The 20,538-nt window shown below is 36.5% G+C and overlaps 1 protein-coding gene and 1 pseudogene across 1 annotated transcript in view; one reads left to right on the top strand and one right to left on the bottom strand.

Annotated features, from left to right (window-relative positions):
• Nucleotides 1-271: 271 nt before the first annotated feature.
• SLCO1A2 (solute carrier organic anion transporter family member 1A2) overlaps nucleotides 272-20,538 on the top strand; it is a 58,720-nt gene continuing 38,453 nt past the window's right edge. Inside the window, exons 1-5 of the mRNA XM_072653552.1 lie at nucleotides 272-422; nucleotides 3,537-3,678; nucleotides 7,536-7,668; nucleotides 8,478-8,584; nucleotides 12,529-12,675. Coding sequence (XP_072509653.1) covers nucleotides 363-422; nucleotides 3,537-3,678; nucleotides 7,536-7,668; nucleotides 8,478-8,584; nucleotides 12,529-12,675 — 589 coding nt within the window. The 5' untranslated portion in view covers nucleotides 272-362. The remainder of the gene's footprint in view (nucleotides 423-3,536; nucleotides 3,679-7,535; nucleotides 7,669-8,477; nucleotides 8,585-12,528; nucleotides 12,676-20,538) is intronic.
• On the bottom strand, nucleotides 10,327-10,876 carry LOC140533606 (protein C1orf43 homolog pseudogene; annotated as a pseudogene).

Here is a 20,538-nt window from a genome sequence, read left to right as displayed (position 1 = left end):
CTACTATTTTCAAATCTTTGGGTTATTTTAATTTGTTTTTTTGTTTTACAGTTGGGCTCTGGCAAGTTAATCATTCTTCTTAATATCATTAAAAAGTAACCAACACCTTTAATTTGATCATTTTTCAATAGAAAACTTTATATGAACAAGTCATTATCTAGAATTCATTAAAACTACTGTAAGTATTTTTGCAGTGCATTCAAGTGATTTAGATCAAATGATCCAACCTCTGAGAATTCCCAGAACGAATAACGTTTGTGAATGTCTTTGTTAGTTTAAATTATTTTTTGTTTGTGATTGTTTTTAAAAGGTCAGTATTAAGAACTGTCAAGAAATAAACATTCAGGTGCACTTGGAAGAACATGAGAGAAACTGACAAACAGATTGCAACCAACCAATTAAAGTGTATTTCCAAGATAAAGGTATGGAATCTATTAAATGTATATCTGAGCATGTGTGAACCAATTTAGAGAGTACCTGTGAAATTGCTTTTATTTAGTTGATTACCTAATAGAAGTTATAAATTATATGGCAAGTGGAGAATAGGTTGTTTCAAAGGAATATGACATAACTGTGTATTTGGGTGCCTCTGTGGGCACTACTACAGCAGGAATTTTTTTAAATAGTTGGAGTGGGGAACCATCTGAAAGGTATGGAAATTGCTGTCTTTTTTTTTAAGTTTAGAAACAAATGAATAATTTTGTGGAGGGATCTTTATTCTGTAGAAAATGTTAGATCCTGTGATCTAATTTTTAAGATGTTGCACTTCCAACTATTAGGTACACATTTTGTTCCAGGGTAGGTTTTTGGTTTGTTGGGGCTTTTTTGTTTGTTTGTTTGTTTTGTTTTGTTTTGGAAGGATGGCAACATGGGACAGTAGCATATTGTTAATATGGTTACAGTCCTCCACAATAATTCAGGACAAGTGCTTTGTCCACATTCGCCAGTATGTTACCATCAAACTATCTATTTACAGGGTGTTTTCGTTTCCATAGTAGCACTCAGTATTTGACTTAGCAGGTATTTTCCCCTCACCCCCATTCCGAGCCATATTTAAATTAAATTGCTTTTTTTACTGGCATTATCCAGATATTTGTCTGAATTTTTGACAACCATTGAGTAGAAATGGTTTCTACCTTGACACTGTTATCAAAATATTCTTTCTGAAATGATTGCTTGCTGTCATTCAGGTATAGGTAAGAAAGATCTACATATACAAAGAGAAGTGGAGAATTAAGACGAATACTTAGGGAAGAAAATACTTTGGACTTAAATGCAAAAACAACTACAAAAAGAGTGGAGTGTCCTTAATCACTCCATTTTGCATATGAAGATTTATATATCTACATATTATATGCTCATAATATGTAGATATATGATATACCTATATGTATATAAAATGTTTTATGAAATTTTAAAACACTGATTTGTATTTTGGTAAATCTCTAGGAAAATCTAATTATTCTTTGAAAGTGATCTTAAATTCAACATTACACTATTAATTTCATGCCAAAATACCTACTTTGATCACTAATGTAAATAAAAGTATTAGAGCTGGAGCAAAGTAAAGAATTAAATCATTATCTGTTAAAATGTCAGATTATCACTGGTCAGCTGACTAAGAACATGAAGCCAAATTACTAATGATACCTTTAAAGTTTAATGATTTTCCAGGGATTTCTCATCGTATAAAACATGTCAACAGGTATATTGAAAAAATATAGATTACCCCCTCACTAGGCATATGTCAATAATACCATTTGGAAAAACCTGTTTGGGTTAGTGGTATATGCAACCATATCATTCAAATAGGTTAGGCAAGGAGGATATTTGATACATGAGCAAGAGTCACAAATCATGAATAGGTTGTGATTTGAGTCACTGGAGAAAGTACCGACATCCCTAGGTTTACAGATTTGATGAAATATAAATAAAAATTGTTAACCAGTTTAGCCAGTTTGCTTGCTTACATGGCCCAAGCTTCCAAATAAGTGCAGGATCATGTAATTTCTTTCAATGAATTTCCATTTGAATAGAAAATTGAACTAGAGATCCATTTAATCTACTTATGCTGTATAAAAAAAGACACACTGAAACAGAGAAATCAAAAATGCTTCCAGAAGAAGTTATTAAATATGAGAGGTAGAAGCTATATAAAACAATGAGCTTTCTCCTCCTTAAGCAGTAGTTGTTACAAGGAGAGAAAAAGCATGTTAGCAAGGTAGCTAGAATTTTACAATGGCTAGTGCTATACCTAGAGTTAGAAAAGCCTGAGTTCAAACCTGAGTCGTCAGACATGCTAGACAAGTCTCTCAGCTTCTGTGCTTTGGTTTATTAAGCTGTAAAATGGGGGTGATAATAATAACACCTACTTCTCAGGGTTGTTGTGAGGATCATATGAGATAATATTTGTAAAGCACTTGGCACGGTGCCTGCCACATAATAAGTGCTTTATAAATGCTAGTTACTATCACTACTGCTACTACTGCTACGACTATGACTACTACTACTGCTACTACTACTACTACTACTACTACTACTACTACTACTACTACTACTACTACTACTACTACTACTGCTACTACTACTACTTCTTGCAGGCAACCAGGTGGCCCAGTGGATAGAGTGCCAGGCCTGAAATGAGGAATATTCATCTTCCTGAGTTTAGATCTAGCTTCAGATATTTGCTACCTGTGTGACCCTCGGTAAATCATTTAATCCTGTTTGCCTTGGTTCTTCACCCATAAAATGGGTTGGAGAAGGAAATGGCAAATGACTCCAGTATCTTGACACAACTGAAATGACTGATTCATCATCTTCCTTACTTTCATATTGGAGAATAGTCTGTCTTTGCTGTTGCTAACCACAGGGGCTGAGAATTGTTCCTCCTACCTCATGTTGACATCAGCCAGTAAAGAGAAAAGCAAGACAAAATTGCAGAGCATTTCACCCAGAGGCTCTGATGGAAACTTTACCATCTCTGTACTCAGTGTTTCTCTATGTTTGATTTCTTTAGGTCCTTTTATCAGCACTTAGTGTCTCTCTCCTGCTTTATGTTCCACCTTCCTCTTGCCTTCATACTTAATGTCTGTCTTCTCAGGAGTAATCAATTAATAAACAGGCATTTATTTAGCACCTAACATATGTTCAGATACAGATAAAATGAACGACAAAATCTTTATTCAAAATGAGCTTAGAATCTAATGGGGAATGCATTTGCTTTTCCTAGCTTTTATTTTAAAGCACCAACTAGACATACATGGAAATTACTGCTTTGAAAGATAATTAATTTGTGGCTCACAACAGATACCTATATGCAAAGCAACTTCATTTTGCCAATAAAGCATGGATATCAGAAGAAAGCAGAGCATATCCCTGAAATTATAATATCACTTAATGGGGAAATAGGGTCCATTCATTCAAAGGAAATTGATTTTGTTTATACCTAAAATATAAAATCTATTACATTAAAAAAAAACTGTTTTTACTATTATAATGGAAATGATGCTTATTTTCCTCTTATTCTTTTCCCTCAGATGTTTCTACTGGCATTGATGTGTGCATATGTCTCCAAAACATTGTCTGGATCTTTTCTAAATTCCATCCTTACACAAGTAGAGAGACAGTTTAATCTCTCAACAACTCTGGTTGGACTTATAAATGGAAGTTTTGAAATTGGTAATTATTTGTGTTTATGACATTAATTATTGTTTGTTTAGAGTGAACAAAAAGTATCTTTAGCTTTTTGTCATATGCCTGTCTTTAGACTGCTTAGGAAGGTAAGTTTAAGGTGAATGTTCTCTCTAACTATATCAGAGATTTGTTTCTAAATAATGCATTCCTAAAAAAGTGCTAAGTATGCTAGTTGACTTACCTTGCTGCCCAGTAATATCAAAATTTGCAAAGAATGGGTTAATATCTCTACTTTCTGTTTTGCTAATTTGAGTATTTTAGATTTTGAGACATACTTATCCATTTCATTTAAATCTCCAGCTTTGCTGGCATGTAATTGAGTACGAATGGCAGCTTTGGCAAAGTGGCTAGAGAGTTGAAAACAGAAGCAAGAAGACATGCAAATCTTGCATTCAGTACATGTTAGTTAGCTATGTGATCCTAGGCAAGTCATAAACACTCAGTGCCCAGGTAACTTTCTATGGCTATAAACTGCAATGCAGGTGCAGGCAGAAGAAATGTTCTCACTGAAGGTTCCCTATCCTAGTGAAATCACAACCCCTACCCCACAATGTGTCAACTGTCTAGAATGAGTGATAGATTACATTTAAAGTAATACACTAATTTACTTTTTATTTTAGGGGGAGAGGGTCTGATCTATTATTTCACTGGGGTAGAAAACTAATACAGAAAGGTAACCATTCATCAGTGTTAAAAGCTGCAGAGAAGTTAAAGATGGTAAAGACTAGTCTTGTATTTGGTCATTAGGAGGTAATTTGTGACCTTAGAAAAGATAGTTTCAGTAGAATGTTGGAGACAGAAGTCATACTGGAGGAGCTGGGGAGACAAGGGGTAATAAAGTAGTAGTACTGAGCATTGACAACTGTTTTTGAGAAGTTTAGCAGAGACGAGGAGAGAGATGGGATGGTAGTTGTATGGGCTAGAACATTTTAAGGGGGGTTAGGAGACTTGAGTAACTTAAATGTAGATAGGAAAGAAATAGTGGAAAATAAGAGATTAAAGATAAGGTGAAAGAATAACATAATTGCCCAGGAGTTACCTTGAGTACTAAGAATTTAAGTGAATTGACCAGGTGATCACCGGATCCAGATGGCTCAAGAGGAGAAAGGAAGGCTGGTGACTCTGCACAGCCCTTCCTCACTCAAAACAAAGTCAAGTGCAAGTCATGTGATCATTTCTCTAATGGTATTGTCCTCTTTGAAAATGAAGGACAAACACAACCTGTGAGTAGATGGAGCTGTCTCAACGGGAACCCAGCTAGCTGGGTAACTGCTCATTTTTTCTCTCAACCTCTCCCTCTCCCCTTCCTTCTCCTCTCCAAAATAAGGTAAATTTTGATGGTCAGAAGCTGCCCAGTTAACTTGGGGTTTGCTGGATAGATTTCTTCCTTCCTTCCTTCCTCCCTTCCTCCCTTCCTTCCTTCCTTCCTTCCCTACAACTCTGAAGCCTAGACATTGAATAACAATGACTCCCTGCCCAAGATCCACTCAATGGCTGTTTTTGGACCCTCCTGCCTTACAGTGAATGTCAATGGTAACTGTTTCTCTTCTAAACAACAACCCTGAGGCTCTTACCCCTCCCACCATTATTTATTTATTTACTTATTTCTTTATTTTCTATTTAAAGAGGCCATCCCCTGACTACTTTTTAAAGAGGCCTATTCGCTGAATGGGCATTACCTCACTTTAAGTAAGTATCTGAAAAGGCCATAGCCTAAAAGGCCAACATGTCCCATTGCAACCTGGGCCATCTCCAGTCATCCTCATGAATATCTGGTCACTGGATCCAGATGGCTCTGGAGGAGAAGTGAGGCTGGTGACCTGCACAGCCCTCCCTCACTCAAAACAAAGTCAAGTGCAAGTCATGTCATCATTTCTCCGATGTCATGGTCCTCTTTGGCAATGAAGGACAAACACAGCAACAACAACCAATATATATTAGGGACAGGACTTGAACTCAACTCTTATATTGCTTCTCATCATATGATATGAATATCACCATACAATCTTTCATAATTTGATTAGGTTATAACTTAAAAGACATTTAGAAAAACTGACTCCAAAGTCAATTCCCTTGCTAGTATGCCATACTTGCTCCCATTTATTCTTCGTGGCATAAGTAGGAGTAATAAATGGAAAGAACTAGCTTTAGACTTAATATAAGAGAAAAAAATCCTAACAATTTAAGATATGCAAAAGAAGAATGGGCTGCCTCAGGATATCGTAGCTTCTTTTTAGGGAATCATCATGCAGAGGCTCAGTGATCATGTGTTGAGTATGTTTTCCTGATGACTTTTGTTCAAATGTAGATGAGACTTGAAATTAGGTTTGAGAGGCCCTTTGCATCTCAGAGACTCTCTGATGCTAGATCCTTAGCTAGCCATAGGTTTACCTCTACTGGTATATCTTACACTTAGGGAGAACTAACTCATTATTTTTTTGAAGTGGCCCCATTCCACTTTAATGCCTTTAATTGTTCATCCATCTCTTTGTTCATTTATTCAACAAACATTCATTAATTAATGTTATGATAATTTCTATGCTAGAACCTGTGGAGGAAACAAATATGGAAAAGGCATAGTACCTGCTTTCAATAAACTTATGCTTATGTGCTCATGACCATGTCTTTTTTAAATTCATTTTTCAAATTTGACTGTTTCTCAGCTTGCTACTCTACCTTTAATTGGGAGCAAGGTTAGCCAGCTACTGCTAAAGTAGGGAAGAGAGGAAGAGAATAATCTTTTATTAAGTGCCAAGCACCATGCTAAGTGCTTTATAAATAACTGCCTCATTTGATCCTCATAACCACACTGGAAAAGAAGTGATATTATTATGCCCATTTTACAGTTGAGGAAACTGAGGCACAGGTTAAGTGACTTGCCCAAGATCACACAGATGGTAACATCTTAGGTCAGATTTGAATTCAAGTCTTCCTTGGTCTAACACTCTATCCACTGTGCTACCCTACTACCTCTAATGATGAATATTATAGATGTGTTATTTGATGGAAAAAAAGTTGTAGGTAAACAAGCACTACAATCTGAAGGATCCAGAATAAGATAGCCTATGGTCTGAGGGATGCACTGACAGAGAGACTGACCTGGTATTAAAAATCTTTTCATGTCAAAAAAATAAATCTACAAAGTATTTAGAAATCAAATGGCATAGTATTCAGCCCTTACAATGATACAGTGAGGTAGTTGGGAAGTTTCTTTGTTTTTACTTTTGCTTTTACTTTCATAACATACAAGAGAAAGAGGTTTGCTTAAGTGAGATTAAACTACTTGTCTGAGATCATTCATCCAATGACAGAACCAAACTAAAAGCCAGGTTCACTAATCCTACCACCACATCCCCCTTGGCTTACTTCAAACCTCTGCTCAAATTTCATCTTTAGGACACCTTTCCCAGTTGCCCCAGTTACCAAGCCCTTTCTCTCAAATTACTTGTCATCTACTTGGTATATTATATCTTCCATGAACCTAGATATTTACATCAACCAACAAACATAATCAATAAGCATAATAAGCCAATCAATCAATAAACATATTATGTGCCAGGCACTGTTCTATGTCATCTTCCCAATTCAAATATAAGCTTGTTGAGGGCAAGGGCTGTTTTTATCTTTTATTCCCCAGCCCTTAACACAGTACCTAGAATATAGTAACAACTTAATCAGTTCTTGTTGACTGATTATTTGCCATTATTTCAGAGTATGTAGGGTTTCCAAACATATTATTTTGTTTCAGATTACTGCATTTCCAAAAAGTTTTTGCAAACTGAGTCTCTAATTTTAAGTCATACTTTGCCTTTAGAGATAGAAACAAGTGTTCTCTTTCCTAGGGAATCTTTTGCTGATGGTATTTGTGAGTTACTTTGGAACAAAAATGCATAGACCTATATTGATCGCTATGGGGTGCATGACTATGGGCATCGGATGCTTTTTGCAGTCATTACCTCATTTCTTAATGGATCCGTAAGTATTTCAATACCTGATGACTGGATATACTTTGTACCTGTGAGAAACGTTTGTGATTTCTTTTCAAAGAAGCAGTGTCTTACAGAAGAAAAAAGAGCACTGGACAGAAACTCGGAAAAAAGATGACTCCTCTTTCACCACCTTGTAATATGACTTTGGTCCTCTCCAGCTTTCATGGTCACACAATTTCCTTACTTACAGAATGATGATTAGACTTCATTTTCCCTTATGGAATTAAAGTTTCTTGTTTGTCTTTTATCTAGTACATAAATTCGTTTGCTTTTCCAGATTTAAATGAAATCAAGTAGTTCTTTGGCATTTCCAGGACTCCTAGAATAAAGTATTATGTGCTCTACACAGAAGGCATCATTTTTTCCTTCCTGGTAGAGTTAACTTCCTAGTTAGCTCTAATTAAGCCATTTCATTCTTTGTTCAGTGAAAAAAGCATTAGATAATAATAGGTAAAGTGATATAGAAATGTATTAGATGATACCATAAAGTAAGTAAGGTATTAAAAATATGCTATGGATAATACACAAAGCAGATAATCCAGAAGCTTGTGTAGTGAGAGTTAACTGGAAAGGATGAATGTAAAGGTACTTTAAGCAGATTTCTTTAATCAATTATAATTTGTGATCGTGATGATAAGCAATGTGGAAAACTTTACTTATCATACTTTATTGAATTTGGGTAAGATTTGCCCTAAGTATATCTAGTAATAACAAAGTTAGTAATCTGACCAGGGTTCATGATACCCTTACCAATATCTTTAAATTAAAAAATTATTTTTTTTTGTTTTCAAATAGATATGAATATGAGACAACAGTTTCAAAGACATCCAACTCTTCTTCAAATGATTTCCTGTGCATGAGAAAGGAAACTCAGAGTTTCACATCAATAGAAGATTCATCAGGTAGTCTATTTCTCTTGTGCCCCATTTTCTGTGTTCTTGGATGATAGCCTTTGCAATTTACTGGTAATCTAGGCCCTTTGAACAGGATGAAATATCTTGAACTAAAATGTGTTATTTGGTGAGTGAGGTAAATTTGTAGATGCAACACAATGCAGCAGAGAGGCAACCCTGGCATTAGGAAGACCTGGTTTCAAATCTCATCTCTGATACATACTGCATTTGTGATCCTGGAAAAATCATTTAACCCCTCAATGCCTTCAGTCAACAATCTAGGACTATAAATGTTGCAAAGTGATTGCTGATATGCATTATCTAAGAGACAAGGATTCAAAGATTCAAAGGTTACACTCCTTATCTGCCACAACATAGAAAAATCAGGAAAGTACAGGATAGTTCTGTCTCACTAAATGACCTTTCTCTGTTTTCTCTTCCTGCTGCTTCCCTTGATAATCACTCTGCAGTTCAGCCATTAGCCCTACTTCCATCAGTACATTGCCTCCTCCAGCTATCAAGAATTCTGTCCTTGCCTCTTCGTGGTTTGTGCCCTAATGGAAAATTTTCAAAGTTGGAGTAACTGAATCCATCATAATCTTCACTTCCATAGCATGGAGGCAAGAACTTCTAATGACCGAGGACTTGCAAATAGCTTGGTCACCAATGGTAGATAAAACCATAGGAAAAGAAGGCCGCCCCAACATAACTATAAAAAGATCAATGGCAGCCCCTTGAGCTGATTCCTAGTTTGGCATTGGGGGCACAGGTCTGTATTAGAAAGATCAACAAAGTTTTCTTCATTATGGTAGTTCTTCATGAAACATTTCTTTGACTGTTCTTCAGTTCTTGGTTCTTTTTTTTATTTTTACAGTTCTTTTTATTAAATAATTGGTTTATAAAGTCAGACCAGTGAAGTGACCTATTGGGAGAATATAGAATTAGTGCCTATATCACTGACAGTTCCCCTCAGCCACATCTTGATGTATAATATGGGAAGGGAAGGGCAAGACAGTGCACTAAACACAGCACAAATCCCAGCAGGGCTTCATTTAAATGCAACACCCTAGTTCCCTTCTGCCCTTTTCACTCCACAACTTTAAATGATGTGTCTGTGGACTAGAGTCCCCATCCAAGTAGGTAACACAGGGGCTCTGTGGTTTCCATTTCTAACATCATAAATGCCCCCAACCTCACTCCCACTAACCTATTTAGGATAAAAGTGATTTTGGGAGAGGGGAAAAAATAACCATGATCAAAAACAAGTTGAGGCATGGAGGAAGTAACATGGACAGAGTAAAAATATGTGGATTCAACTCCACAAAAAAGCTATTAGAGAGGAAAAGAGGGCCTCATAGAACTTTAGTTCTACAACAGACCAGAGGGATGAGCTAAGGAAGGAGCTCCAGACCACATTTCAAGAATTCTGGGTATAATGATACCAATGCTCTCCAGTGCTTCTGTGTCTCCTGCCCCAGAAAAATCCCTGGGTACTAAGACTAGACTCTCCTACTGGAGCCATATTGGCTATGACTATCCCCAAATTCAGTCAGAGTGTGCTCTCTAGTGTATTATAGTTTATCCTTAAAACTCTTCAGCTCTAGGAAGTGCTTTGCACTTTTACTGTTCTGGCTGGAGGGCAAATAGGTGACCTGGATAGTTGTTAGGGAGGAAACTTCAGCTGACTGTGTTAGATTCTTAGGTCCCAACTGGTGCTGCCACTAGGAGCTTCCACCACAGGCTTTGACAACTCACATGTCAGCCAGTTTACTCAGTGCTCCCTAATATTGTAGATAATCAGTCTGGTCAAAGACACTAGTTTCATATCGAGCTCTCTCATACCTATCTAGAAGGGTATCAATGAGAGCTTTGTGGACACCCTTGAATGGGGTACTTTTGTTTCAAAGATCTGGCAGATAGGAATGGAAGTTATTGTTTATCAGAAAACAAGGATGCCAGCCTTCTGAATGGAATGGGATCTCAGAGGCATGAATGGCATCCAAAGCTTTCATCCTGTACAGTTAGTTGTAGCAATGTTGATTTCCTGGTGTCTCCAGCTGCAAAAGTCTGGCATCACCCTCTTTAAGAAGTTGAGGTTCATAATTTACATCCTGGACCTTAGACAGTCAGGTATCAATTTCTTCCTTCAGATCCTTGGGAGCATTGTGTGCCACAGGGACTAAGGGCCTTTTTGAGATTTCATAGCAAAATGCATGATCTGCTTCTTCACAAAAATGAACAGCAACACAAATCCAGGGTCCTGTATGCCATCAGCAGCGTGATGTTACTGCTGGATGCCATGGCCTCCTTCCTGCTTCATTAGCACAGGCTCCATAGTAGCAACATGACATAGGGCTCCTTGGTGGGGCTTGGCCATTTCCTTATGGGGGAAGCCAAAGCCAGACCCTATTGGAAAACATGGTGAGCAGCTGGGTTCATTTTAAAGTGAAGAATTTACCTGTGTCCTGAACCAGAAATCAATATACACACCTTAGAGTAGATTTGAATCCTCATAACAAACCTGAAACTGATATCATTATGTTTAGGCTGAACTTAATTCAGAGCCATGTAGAAATCTAAAGGAATTCTTTGGGCTAGTTGCACTCTGGAATTATGTACCTTCTGGCTTCTGAGCATGAGAGAATGATGTGTCATTCACCCTATTGCTTTCCTATTGCACTCATTTCAACATTACTTCCTTCACCATCTTTGGCTGGACTCATTGGGAGAAGTGAAAACAAACCAGCATAAATTATAAATGAAGGTGCTATTTATCCATTATTATTTACCAAGAATCAGTAAAGTCTAATAACAAGCTTTAGTTTTAATTTAGGTATGTAAGGTATTTTAAGCATTATAGAGGACAATTGAGCTCACTTAACACATTTTCAACTTACACAAAATTGTGGTCTTCATAAAAAGACTGAAAATTACAGTAATAATGTTTTAAATTAATTTGAAAATTAAAATTCGTGATAATTTTTTAACCAGACCTATGGTCTTCAGTATGGGGAGCTCCCAGTGAAAGATTTCTCTTATTATGAACTTCTCTGCAAATTATAACCTTAAAGAGTTATCTAGCACACAAGTATTAAGTAATTTGGCTGGGGTCACAGAACCAGTGTACATAGAGGACTGTGGAGTGGAGGGAGAGATGGAAAAGTTGAGCCAAACTCCAAGACCCACTTTCTCTCTACTGGGCCATACAGCTTCTCATTTTAATTGTTACAACTGTATAAATATATCAAGAAAGGAGACTGTCTCCTTGGCCTCACTTCCCCCCCACAAACACATTGTTTCCTAGAGGTGTTTGATCACTCAAGAGTGTAGGCTAGAGCAGTTCTTTCGTTCCTTGGCCTCCTTCTGAGGTATCTTTTGTTTGAGTAAATATACATGAGTAGGTATTATTATGGAAAAAGCACTATATTTGGAGTGCGAGGATATGGGCTTGATACCTAGCTCTTTTATTTACCATGTATATATGCATTATGTATGTAAGTATGTATAGCTTATACATATAAATAAAATGTATGTATCATCCATCTACCTATATCCATTTACATCTATCCATTTATTCTAAGTCTAGATATATGGACATAGATGTAAATACAGACATTGACGTATATAGGCATAGCCAGAGAGATAAAGATAGACATGATCTCTTTTTTCTCACTTGTAAAATGATTTGATTGGATTAAATGGTCTCTAAGCTCTTTTCCAGCTCTAAATATATGATCTTATACAATGATTTATGAGATTATGTCAAGTTCTAGATCCTTTGGCCTAATGACGCATTTCTTTCACTGGTCATTAGTAATATCAGTCTTGTGGTCATATAGAAAGAATCTTGAAATCTTTTACTTAAATAATTTAGAATCAATTCACTTAAATTATTAGAATCATTTCAAAATCTTAATATAAAAATAAAACAAGTTTTTTTCTTTTGATTTGAGAGTGTACAAATGAAGTAAAATCATCAATGTGGCTGTATGTACTAGTAGGAAATATAATACGTGGAATTGGTGAAACTCCTATCAAACCTTTGGGTATTTCCTATATAGAAGACTTTGCCAAAACTGAAAGTTCTCCTTTATATATTGGTAAGTTTGCAAAATCAATTGTATGTTGTTTTACTTAATTTAAAAAAAAAAAAGCTTCTAATCCCTTTTCTTGTTTTATTAACATTTTACTATTTATTACTTAGTGTATGATCTTTCCCTTCAAACCTGCCTAAGCCTAAACTGGGTAGAAATAAAGGACTATCCAAACTGACAAGAGTCCCCTCATGCCCTCAGACATCTCTCCAAACAAGTCATTTCGAAATCCTATCATGTTTGTTAGTCAAGATTAAGATTCCAAAGTTTAGAGAACAATTTGCTTCATCAAATTCAACAACCTCTGGAGAATCAGTTTCAATCCCTCTTTGACCCCTCCCTTTAAAGATACTCCTTTGTAGCTGGTTAAGGCAAACTCAAGGAATATTTCCATTAACTGAAGAAATTAAAGACACCTCTTACTTTTGATTATTACCCTAATCTGGTGAAAATGGATCAGTCAAGCGTTCTTTTCCCCTTTCCAATCCACCAACCTAATTATTTCAGGGAGGAGTCCCTCCTGGACTGATCTGGAGAAAGGGGAGTAGGACATTGATTTAGACTTTTTAGGCTCCTCTTTCAGATAAGTCTAAAGGTTTTAGAATAGGATAATTTTGAAGATACTTTCTTACTATTTCTAAGAAGGGGAATATGAAGAAAATCCGCTTTCACACAGATGACTCCTAAATCTATATTTTATGTTGTCTCAAATGTGCCTATAACTGCTTACAGAATATCTATACTTCTAATGTCAATTGGTAACAAACTCAGTTCAAAACAATTCTTTCCTGTCTTTCCATTACTGTCAATGGCAGCACCACCTGATCAATTCATAACTAGCAATCTAGCCAAGATTTTCTTGAAGTTATCTCCTACTTCTCCTTTCTTTCATTGACCCTTACACAGCCAATAGTTATCATATTTGCCAGTTCCATAGTGTCTTTCCATACCATGTTGACTGCCACTACTCTTATCCTGTGTTCAAAACCTTCGTAGTCCCCTTTCTATGGATTTCCATAACTACTTATTTGGTGAACTCTCTGTTTCTAGTTTTTTTCTCCTACACAGTACATACTATATAAACTACTAGGATATTTTCAAATATCACTTTTTATCATTATCTCTCCACCAAAGTCATACTACAATGACTCAATGTGGCTGTGGAAGTGACCTTAGGTTTTCTGTTGCTATACTTGTAGAACAGAGACCAATGAGTTGGTTGTTACACAAATCCAGAGAAGAGGTAAGTTTATTAGATTGAGAAGTAGCATAGCAAGTGTCTGAGAGCAGACTTGAAACTTCTATATTAGAAGAATTATACAATAATACTGTAGAAATATTAGAGATCATCTTCAATCTATCTTCTTACAGATTTAAGAAAACAGAAACTAAGAGATAAGAAAGACACTACATTTTTGTGAAAAAGATGAAGAGCACACAGTTAGAGCTTTAATAAACTTTATTGTTACTCACAAGAGGAGGAAAAGAGGCACTAGAAAAGACAGCCTTGGCATGTGGATTCCATGCCCACAGCATGTAGGCAGCACACAAAGGATAGGAGGTAATGGTATCAATGCTGCAGTTGAAAACCTAGAGCCTCTCATGGCTGAAATTTATGTGTTCTTTGAGATGAGAGACTGCTCTGATACCTCTAGGACCATTAAAGTGAGGCTATTTTCTAAATTACCTAATAAAGAGGGAAGAATGAAGAAAAACAGGAAGAGCAGAGAAGCAGGGAATTATCCCTGAAAGTGCCAACAAGAGGCTGGAAGGGATTAATGCCCAGTCTCTGGATTTAATTAGCCTCGCCATATTTATAACTTGGGGGAGGTGGGGAGGGTTGTAGCAGTCAAATTGGTTTTCACTGACTAAAACTTTCATTAAAACAGCTTTACCTAGACAAATTTAAAATAAGCGGTTAAACCCTGGGAAATAGAGAAGTTATTTTCTGTGCAAGCCTAGTCCCAAAGTCCATTGGTATGGGATGCTTTCTTTATTAATGAAAATGGATGCCTTGCCCTGTGAGAGAGATGAGGTGGAGTTGGAGAGAGCAAAAGAGACCTTCAGTCTCTTTAGCCTTCTCTGACTTAAAGTTGCTTCAGGTCCTGTAGTCACTTCACGACTTCCAACTTTGAGAGAGAAGATGAATGAAATCAATCCCACTTTAAGTTACTGAAGGCAAAGAGTTTAGAAAGAAATGATGAGAGAGCAGGCTCAATTCATTCATTATCCATCCACGCTCCTTTCCTAGAAATCATACTGGTGGAGAAAGTTAATAAGATCTCCATTCAAATGCATGTTGAAAAATAGACAACAGATACTCATCTTCTTATTCCTGAGTAGAAGGACAAGCAAAATTCCTTTTTCAAAAAAAATTACCGAGTCCCTGGGAAGGGGCAAGGTGAGGGAAAGAATTTTGTGCTAAATGTTTTATAAATATTATCTCATTTAATCCATCGGGGGACTTGAGGAAATTGGCAAAATGTCATCTACCAGTGGAAACATATGGAGACCATCACCATCCTCACAGCGTCTCTCCTCAACCTGAATTTTTAATTGGCAAATAGAATCTTTAATCACAGCGGCAAATACCTTTGGCAAAAATATTTCTGTCTCCCTGCCTTATGCCTCATTGGATGTTAATTGCTAAAGGATCATTAAGCAGAATTATTTCTATTATTACATCTTCTGGGAGCCCTAAGTGATCTTGATGTGTGAGTGCTGTAAAGTGACCTGTGATGCAACATTTTGTTCTACCAAACTAAATTCAACTTGAATTGAAAAGGAGGAGAAAAAAATGTTAGATTACTGCCAAGAAACCACAAAATGGATCCCAACTTCCCATATAAGCAAAGACCCATCTTTTCAATAACAACTTTTACTGGTGGCACTATATGGCAGTGAGAGGTAGAACACCACTGCCTTCAAAAAAAGACTTTTAAAAAAGACCAACATGAAAATCATTATAGTTCATGTACATCTATTGTACAGAGGTAGAAAGGCAGAAAATCTATGAAGACTCTCCAAATATTAAAATGACATGTATTTCAATATTAAATAACTTCAGTACAAAGGTTGGCATAGGAAAGTAAAATAACAACAATAAAGAATATGGTTCATAATAAAGAAACAAGAGAGGGCAAAAATTTATTGACTATATAGATTACTAGAACACATATCATGTGTTTTTTCATAAAAAGAGCTGGGAGGTGCTGGACCTGGCAAGAACCCAAAAAAAGTATCAAAAAACGAATGTTTCTGTGACTTAAGAGAAAGAACAGGACTAGTTAGCAATGTGGGAGTAGTTTATGAATTAATTGTGTATAGAATTCATTAGAGCAAAGGTAAATATCAATATAAAATAAAAACCATTATAATATGAAAGGTCTCTTTAATAAGATCCACAATTCTTCAAAAGGAATTAGCTTAGCCATCCACAAAGAAAAAGCAAAGTAGATGAAAAATACATATTGTCGATGCAGTTGAATGGGAAGCTGACTAAAGCAGCCACTAGGACAAGTTGAAAAATAGGTACCACAAATTGGCAGTGAACTGGACCAAGAGTTTAACTAAGAAGTGATTTGTTCAAATCATATCTGGATAATTGTCCATTATTTTCAATTATTCCAAGTACATGGTATTATTTTTTTAAAGTCCACCTTTTAAATATCAGTATGTTCCAAATGATAGTATATAGCTGTAAACCTATTCACATGCAATAATGGGATAGCAAATACATATATATAAGGTAAAAGATAGCCTTTACTTATCTCTCTCCAAGAAAATGAAGCAGGCACAAAGGACTCACAGGAGCTCCAAACATATACTGAAAATATATAAAGAAGTTTCCCTGCCACTGCCAACTCATCGCCATTTTTGTTGCAGTCATTTCAATCATGTTTGACTCTTCATGACTCCATTGGGGGTTTTCTTGGCAAAGATACTGGCATAGTTTTCCATTTCCTTCTCTAACTCATTTTACAGATGAGGAAACTGAGGCAAGCAGTGTTAAGTGACTTGCCCATAGTCACACAGCTAGTAAGTGTCTAAACTCCAGAAGATGAGTCTTCCTGACTCCAGACCTGGTATGCTATCAGTTGTACCATCTAGCTGCCCTTCCTCATCACTGCATACCTGTTGATCTCCCAGCTCCAAGTCTCTCTGCACCCTAGTCTGTCCTGCACTCAGCTGTCATATCAGCTATTTAGTGTTTTATTTTTCCCCAGCTACATGTCAAAAAAAATTTTAACATTCATTTTTAAAACTTTGAGTTCCAAATTCTCTTTCTCCCTTTCCACCCACCCTGCACTGAGAAGACAAGCAAGTCAGGTTATCATGTGTAGTCATGCAAAACATTCCCATAATAGTCATGTTGTAAAAGAAAATATAGGCAAAAAAACTCAAGAAAAATAAAGTAAAAACAAAGTATACTGCAATCTGCATTCAGATGCCATCAGTTCTTTCTCTGGGGTTAGATAACATTTTTCATCATAAGTCCTTCAGAGTTGTCTTGGATCATTGTGCTGTGGAGAATAGCTAAGTCTTTCACAGCTGATCACCTTACAATATTGCTGTTAGTTTATACACAGTACATTTCACTTTGCAACAGCTCATTTAAGTTTTTCTAGGTTTCTCTGAGAGCATCCTGCTCATCATTTCCTATAGTACAACAGTGTTCTAGCATAATCACATACCAGAATTTGTTCAGCCATTCACCAATTGATAGGCATACCCTCAATTTCTAATTCTTTGCCACCAGAAAATAGCTGGTTTAAATATTTTTGTATATATAGGTCTTTTTCCTTTTTGTTTTTTCTCTTTGGGGATATAGACCTAATAGTGGCATTGCTAGCAGTTTTCCTTGATAATTTCTTGAAAGATGATATTTAGGTTCTTTTTTATCATCACTTTCAGGTATTTCGACAATTTTTAAATTATATCTTCTGAATCTACTTTTCAGGTTAGTTGTTTTTTTAATGAGATATTTCACATTGCCTTCTAGTTTTTCATTCTCTTGCTTTTTTTTAATTTCTTGATGTTTCATAAAATCATTAGCTTCTACTTGCTCCATACTAATTTTTAAGGAATTATTTTCTTCAGTGAGTTTTGGACCTTCTTTTCCATTTGGCCAAAACTGTTTTTTAAAGCATTCTTCTCCTCATTGACTTTTTTTACTTGACATTTACAGACATTTGGCCTAGTCTGTTTTTAAGGTGTTATCTTCTTCAGTATTTTTTTTTACTCCTTTACCAAGCTGTAGATGCGTTTTTCATGATTTTCTTGCATCATTCTCATTTCTCTTCCCACTTTTCTCTATTTCATTTACTTGGTTTTCAAAATCCTTTTTAAGCTCTTCCATGGCCAAAGACCAATTCAATTTTTTCTTGAAGGCTTTGGATGTAGGAGTTTTGACTTTGTTGTCTTCTTCTGAGTGTGTGTTTTGATCTTCCTTGTCACCATAGTAACTTTCTATAGTCAGAGTTTTATTCTCCTCTATGGTCTGCTCATTTCCCCAGCCTACTATTTGACTTTTAACTGTCTGTTAAAGTGGGGCTCTGCTTTCAGGGTGGAGACCACACTGTCCCAAGCTTCAGGGGTTCTATGCAGTTGTTTTCAGAGACACTTCTAGGCACCTGTAAGTTTTCAGTTCTTCCATGGTGGTATGATCTAAGGAGAGGTATGTACTCCTCTACTGACCTATGCTGTGGTCTGGGAGTGATAACAAGCACTTTTTTCTACCCTAGAACTGTGAGAAGGATCCCTGCTCCACTGAGAAGTCTGGAAACCTCCACTTCTGCCAGTGATTTAGTCACTCTGAGACCTGCTCCTAGTTTGCTGGGGCCCAGTCTGTGCTGGCACAGCCTGTGCTGGGTTGTGCTTCTCCCTCACTCTGATGTAACTGACCTTTCTTGCTTATCTTCCAAGTTTTCTTGGGCTAGAAATTTGTTTTCTTCCATCTTTTGGTGGGTTCTGCTTCTCTAGAATCTGTTTAGTGTCATTTTTAACGGTATTTGGAGTGGTTTGGAGGAGAGCTCAGGTCAGTCCCTGCCTTTATTTTGTGTTCTTGGCTCTACCCCAGGTCATGCTAATGCAAAGTGATCTTCTTAAAGCACATATCTGACCATGTTATCTTCCCCATTCAACTCTATTCCCTAATCAACCTCCATTAACTCCTTATCATGTCCAGGATCAAATATAAAATATTCATTTTGGCCTTTAAAGTCTTTCATAACCTGCCCCCTTTTTATCTTCACAGTCTTCTTATACCTGTCTCCTTTCCAAGTAATTTTCAATCTGGGGACACTAGATTTCTTGTTCTTCCTTGCATAAGACACATCTCCCTCAGGCCTGGAATTCTCTCCCTCGTCATCTCTACCTTATGGATTACCTGCTTCTTTAAAGTCTCAACTAAAGTTCCACTTTCTACAAGAAATCTTTCCCAGTCCTCCATCATCTTAGTGGCCTTCCTTCTAACACTGCCCCCAATTTATACTGAATATATCTTGCTTGCACATAGGTCTTTACATGTTCACTCTCCCACTAGACTCTAAGCTCCTTTATAGCAGGGACTGTATTTTGTGTTTCTTTATATTCCCAGTGCTTACCATAGTGACTGGCACATAGTAAGTATTTAAAAAGTAAATGGAAAATCACAGACAAGAATTACATAAGCTAAGAAAACTTGGATAGATTTGAACTGCAATGGTTTTTGAATACCCATATCATTTGGAACCATTGTTGATACCATTTTTATCATATCACCCAGCTTGATAATTATCAAAGATCTTAGTTTATCAATCAAGGCTATATTTACTAAAATACTCTTTTCTTTTCCCTCTCTGAATTTACATGTTCAACTTCATACTTTACATTCCTAACCATGGTCCTTCCATTCTGGTCTGTTGATGTTTAGTCATGTCCAATTCTTTGTGATCCCATAGACCATAGCATATCAGACCTTTTATCCTTCATTATCTCTCAAAGTCTGTCCAAGTTCATATTTTTATATCCATGACACCATATCTCATCCTCTGCCATCCCTTTTCCTTTGATCTTCAATCTTTCCCAAAATCAGAGTTCTTTCTTATGAGTCCCATCTTCCCATTAATGGGGTCAAAGTATTTAAGTTTCAACTTTAGTATTTGACCTTTCACTAATAGCCTGAATTAATTTCTTTAAGAATTGACTGATTTGATCTCCTTGATTTCCAAGGAACTCTTAAAAGTCTTCTCCAGCACCACAATTCAAAAACAACAGTTTTGTGGAGTTCAGCTTTCCTTATAGTCCAACTCTTATACCCATACATTGCTACTGGAAAAACCATAACCTTGACTATATGGAACTTTGTTTGCAAGGTCATGTCTCTGCTTTCCAGTATGCTGTCCAGATTTGCCATAGCTTTCCTTCCAAGAGCAAGTATCTTTTAATGTCATGGCTGTAGTCACCATCTGCAGTGATCTTTGAATCCAAGAATATAAAATCTGACATTCTTTCTGGTTTTTTTTCTCCCTCTCTTTGCCAGGAAGTGATGGGGCTAGTTATTAAGATCTTAGGGGTTTTTTTTTTCTTTTGAATTTCAAGCCAGTTTTGACACTCTCCTCTTTCACCCTCATCAAAAGCATTCTTAATTCCTCTTCATTTTCTGTCATCAGAGAGGTATTGCAAGCATCTCTGAGACCACTGGTATTTCTCCCAGCAACCTTAATTCCAGCTTTTGATGCATCTGGTCTGACATTTTGCATGATGTACTTTGCATTTAAATTAAATAAATAAGGTAACAATATATAGCCTTATCATACTCCTTTCCCAATATTAAACCAATAAGTTTTTCCATGTTCAGTTCTAACTGTTGCTTCTTGGACCACATAC

This window comes from Notamacropus eugenii, chromosome 3 (genome assembly GCF_028372415.1).
Source record: "Notamacropus eugenii isolate mMacEug1 chromosome 3, mMacEug1.pri_v2, whole genome shotgun sequence".
Classification (NCBI taxonomy): Eukaryota; Metazoa; Chordata; class Mammalia; order Diprotodontia; family Macropodidae; genus Notamacropus; species Notamacropus eugenii.
The sequence above is the reverse complement of the archived record's forward strand: the minus strand, read 5'-3'. Positions and strand labels throughout refer to the sequence as shown.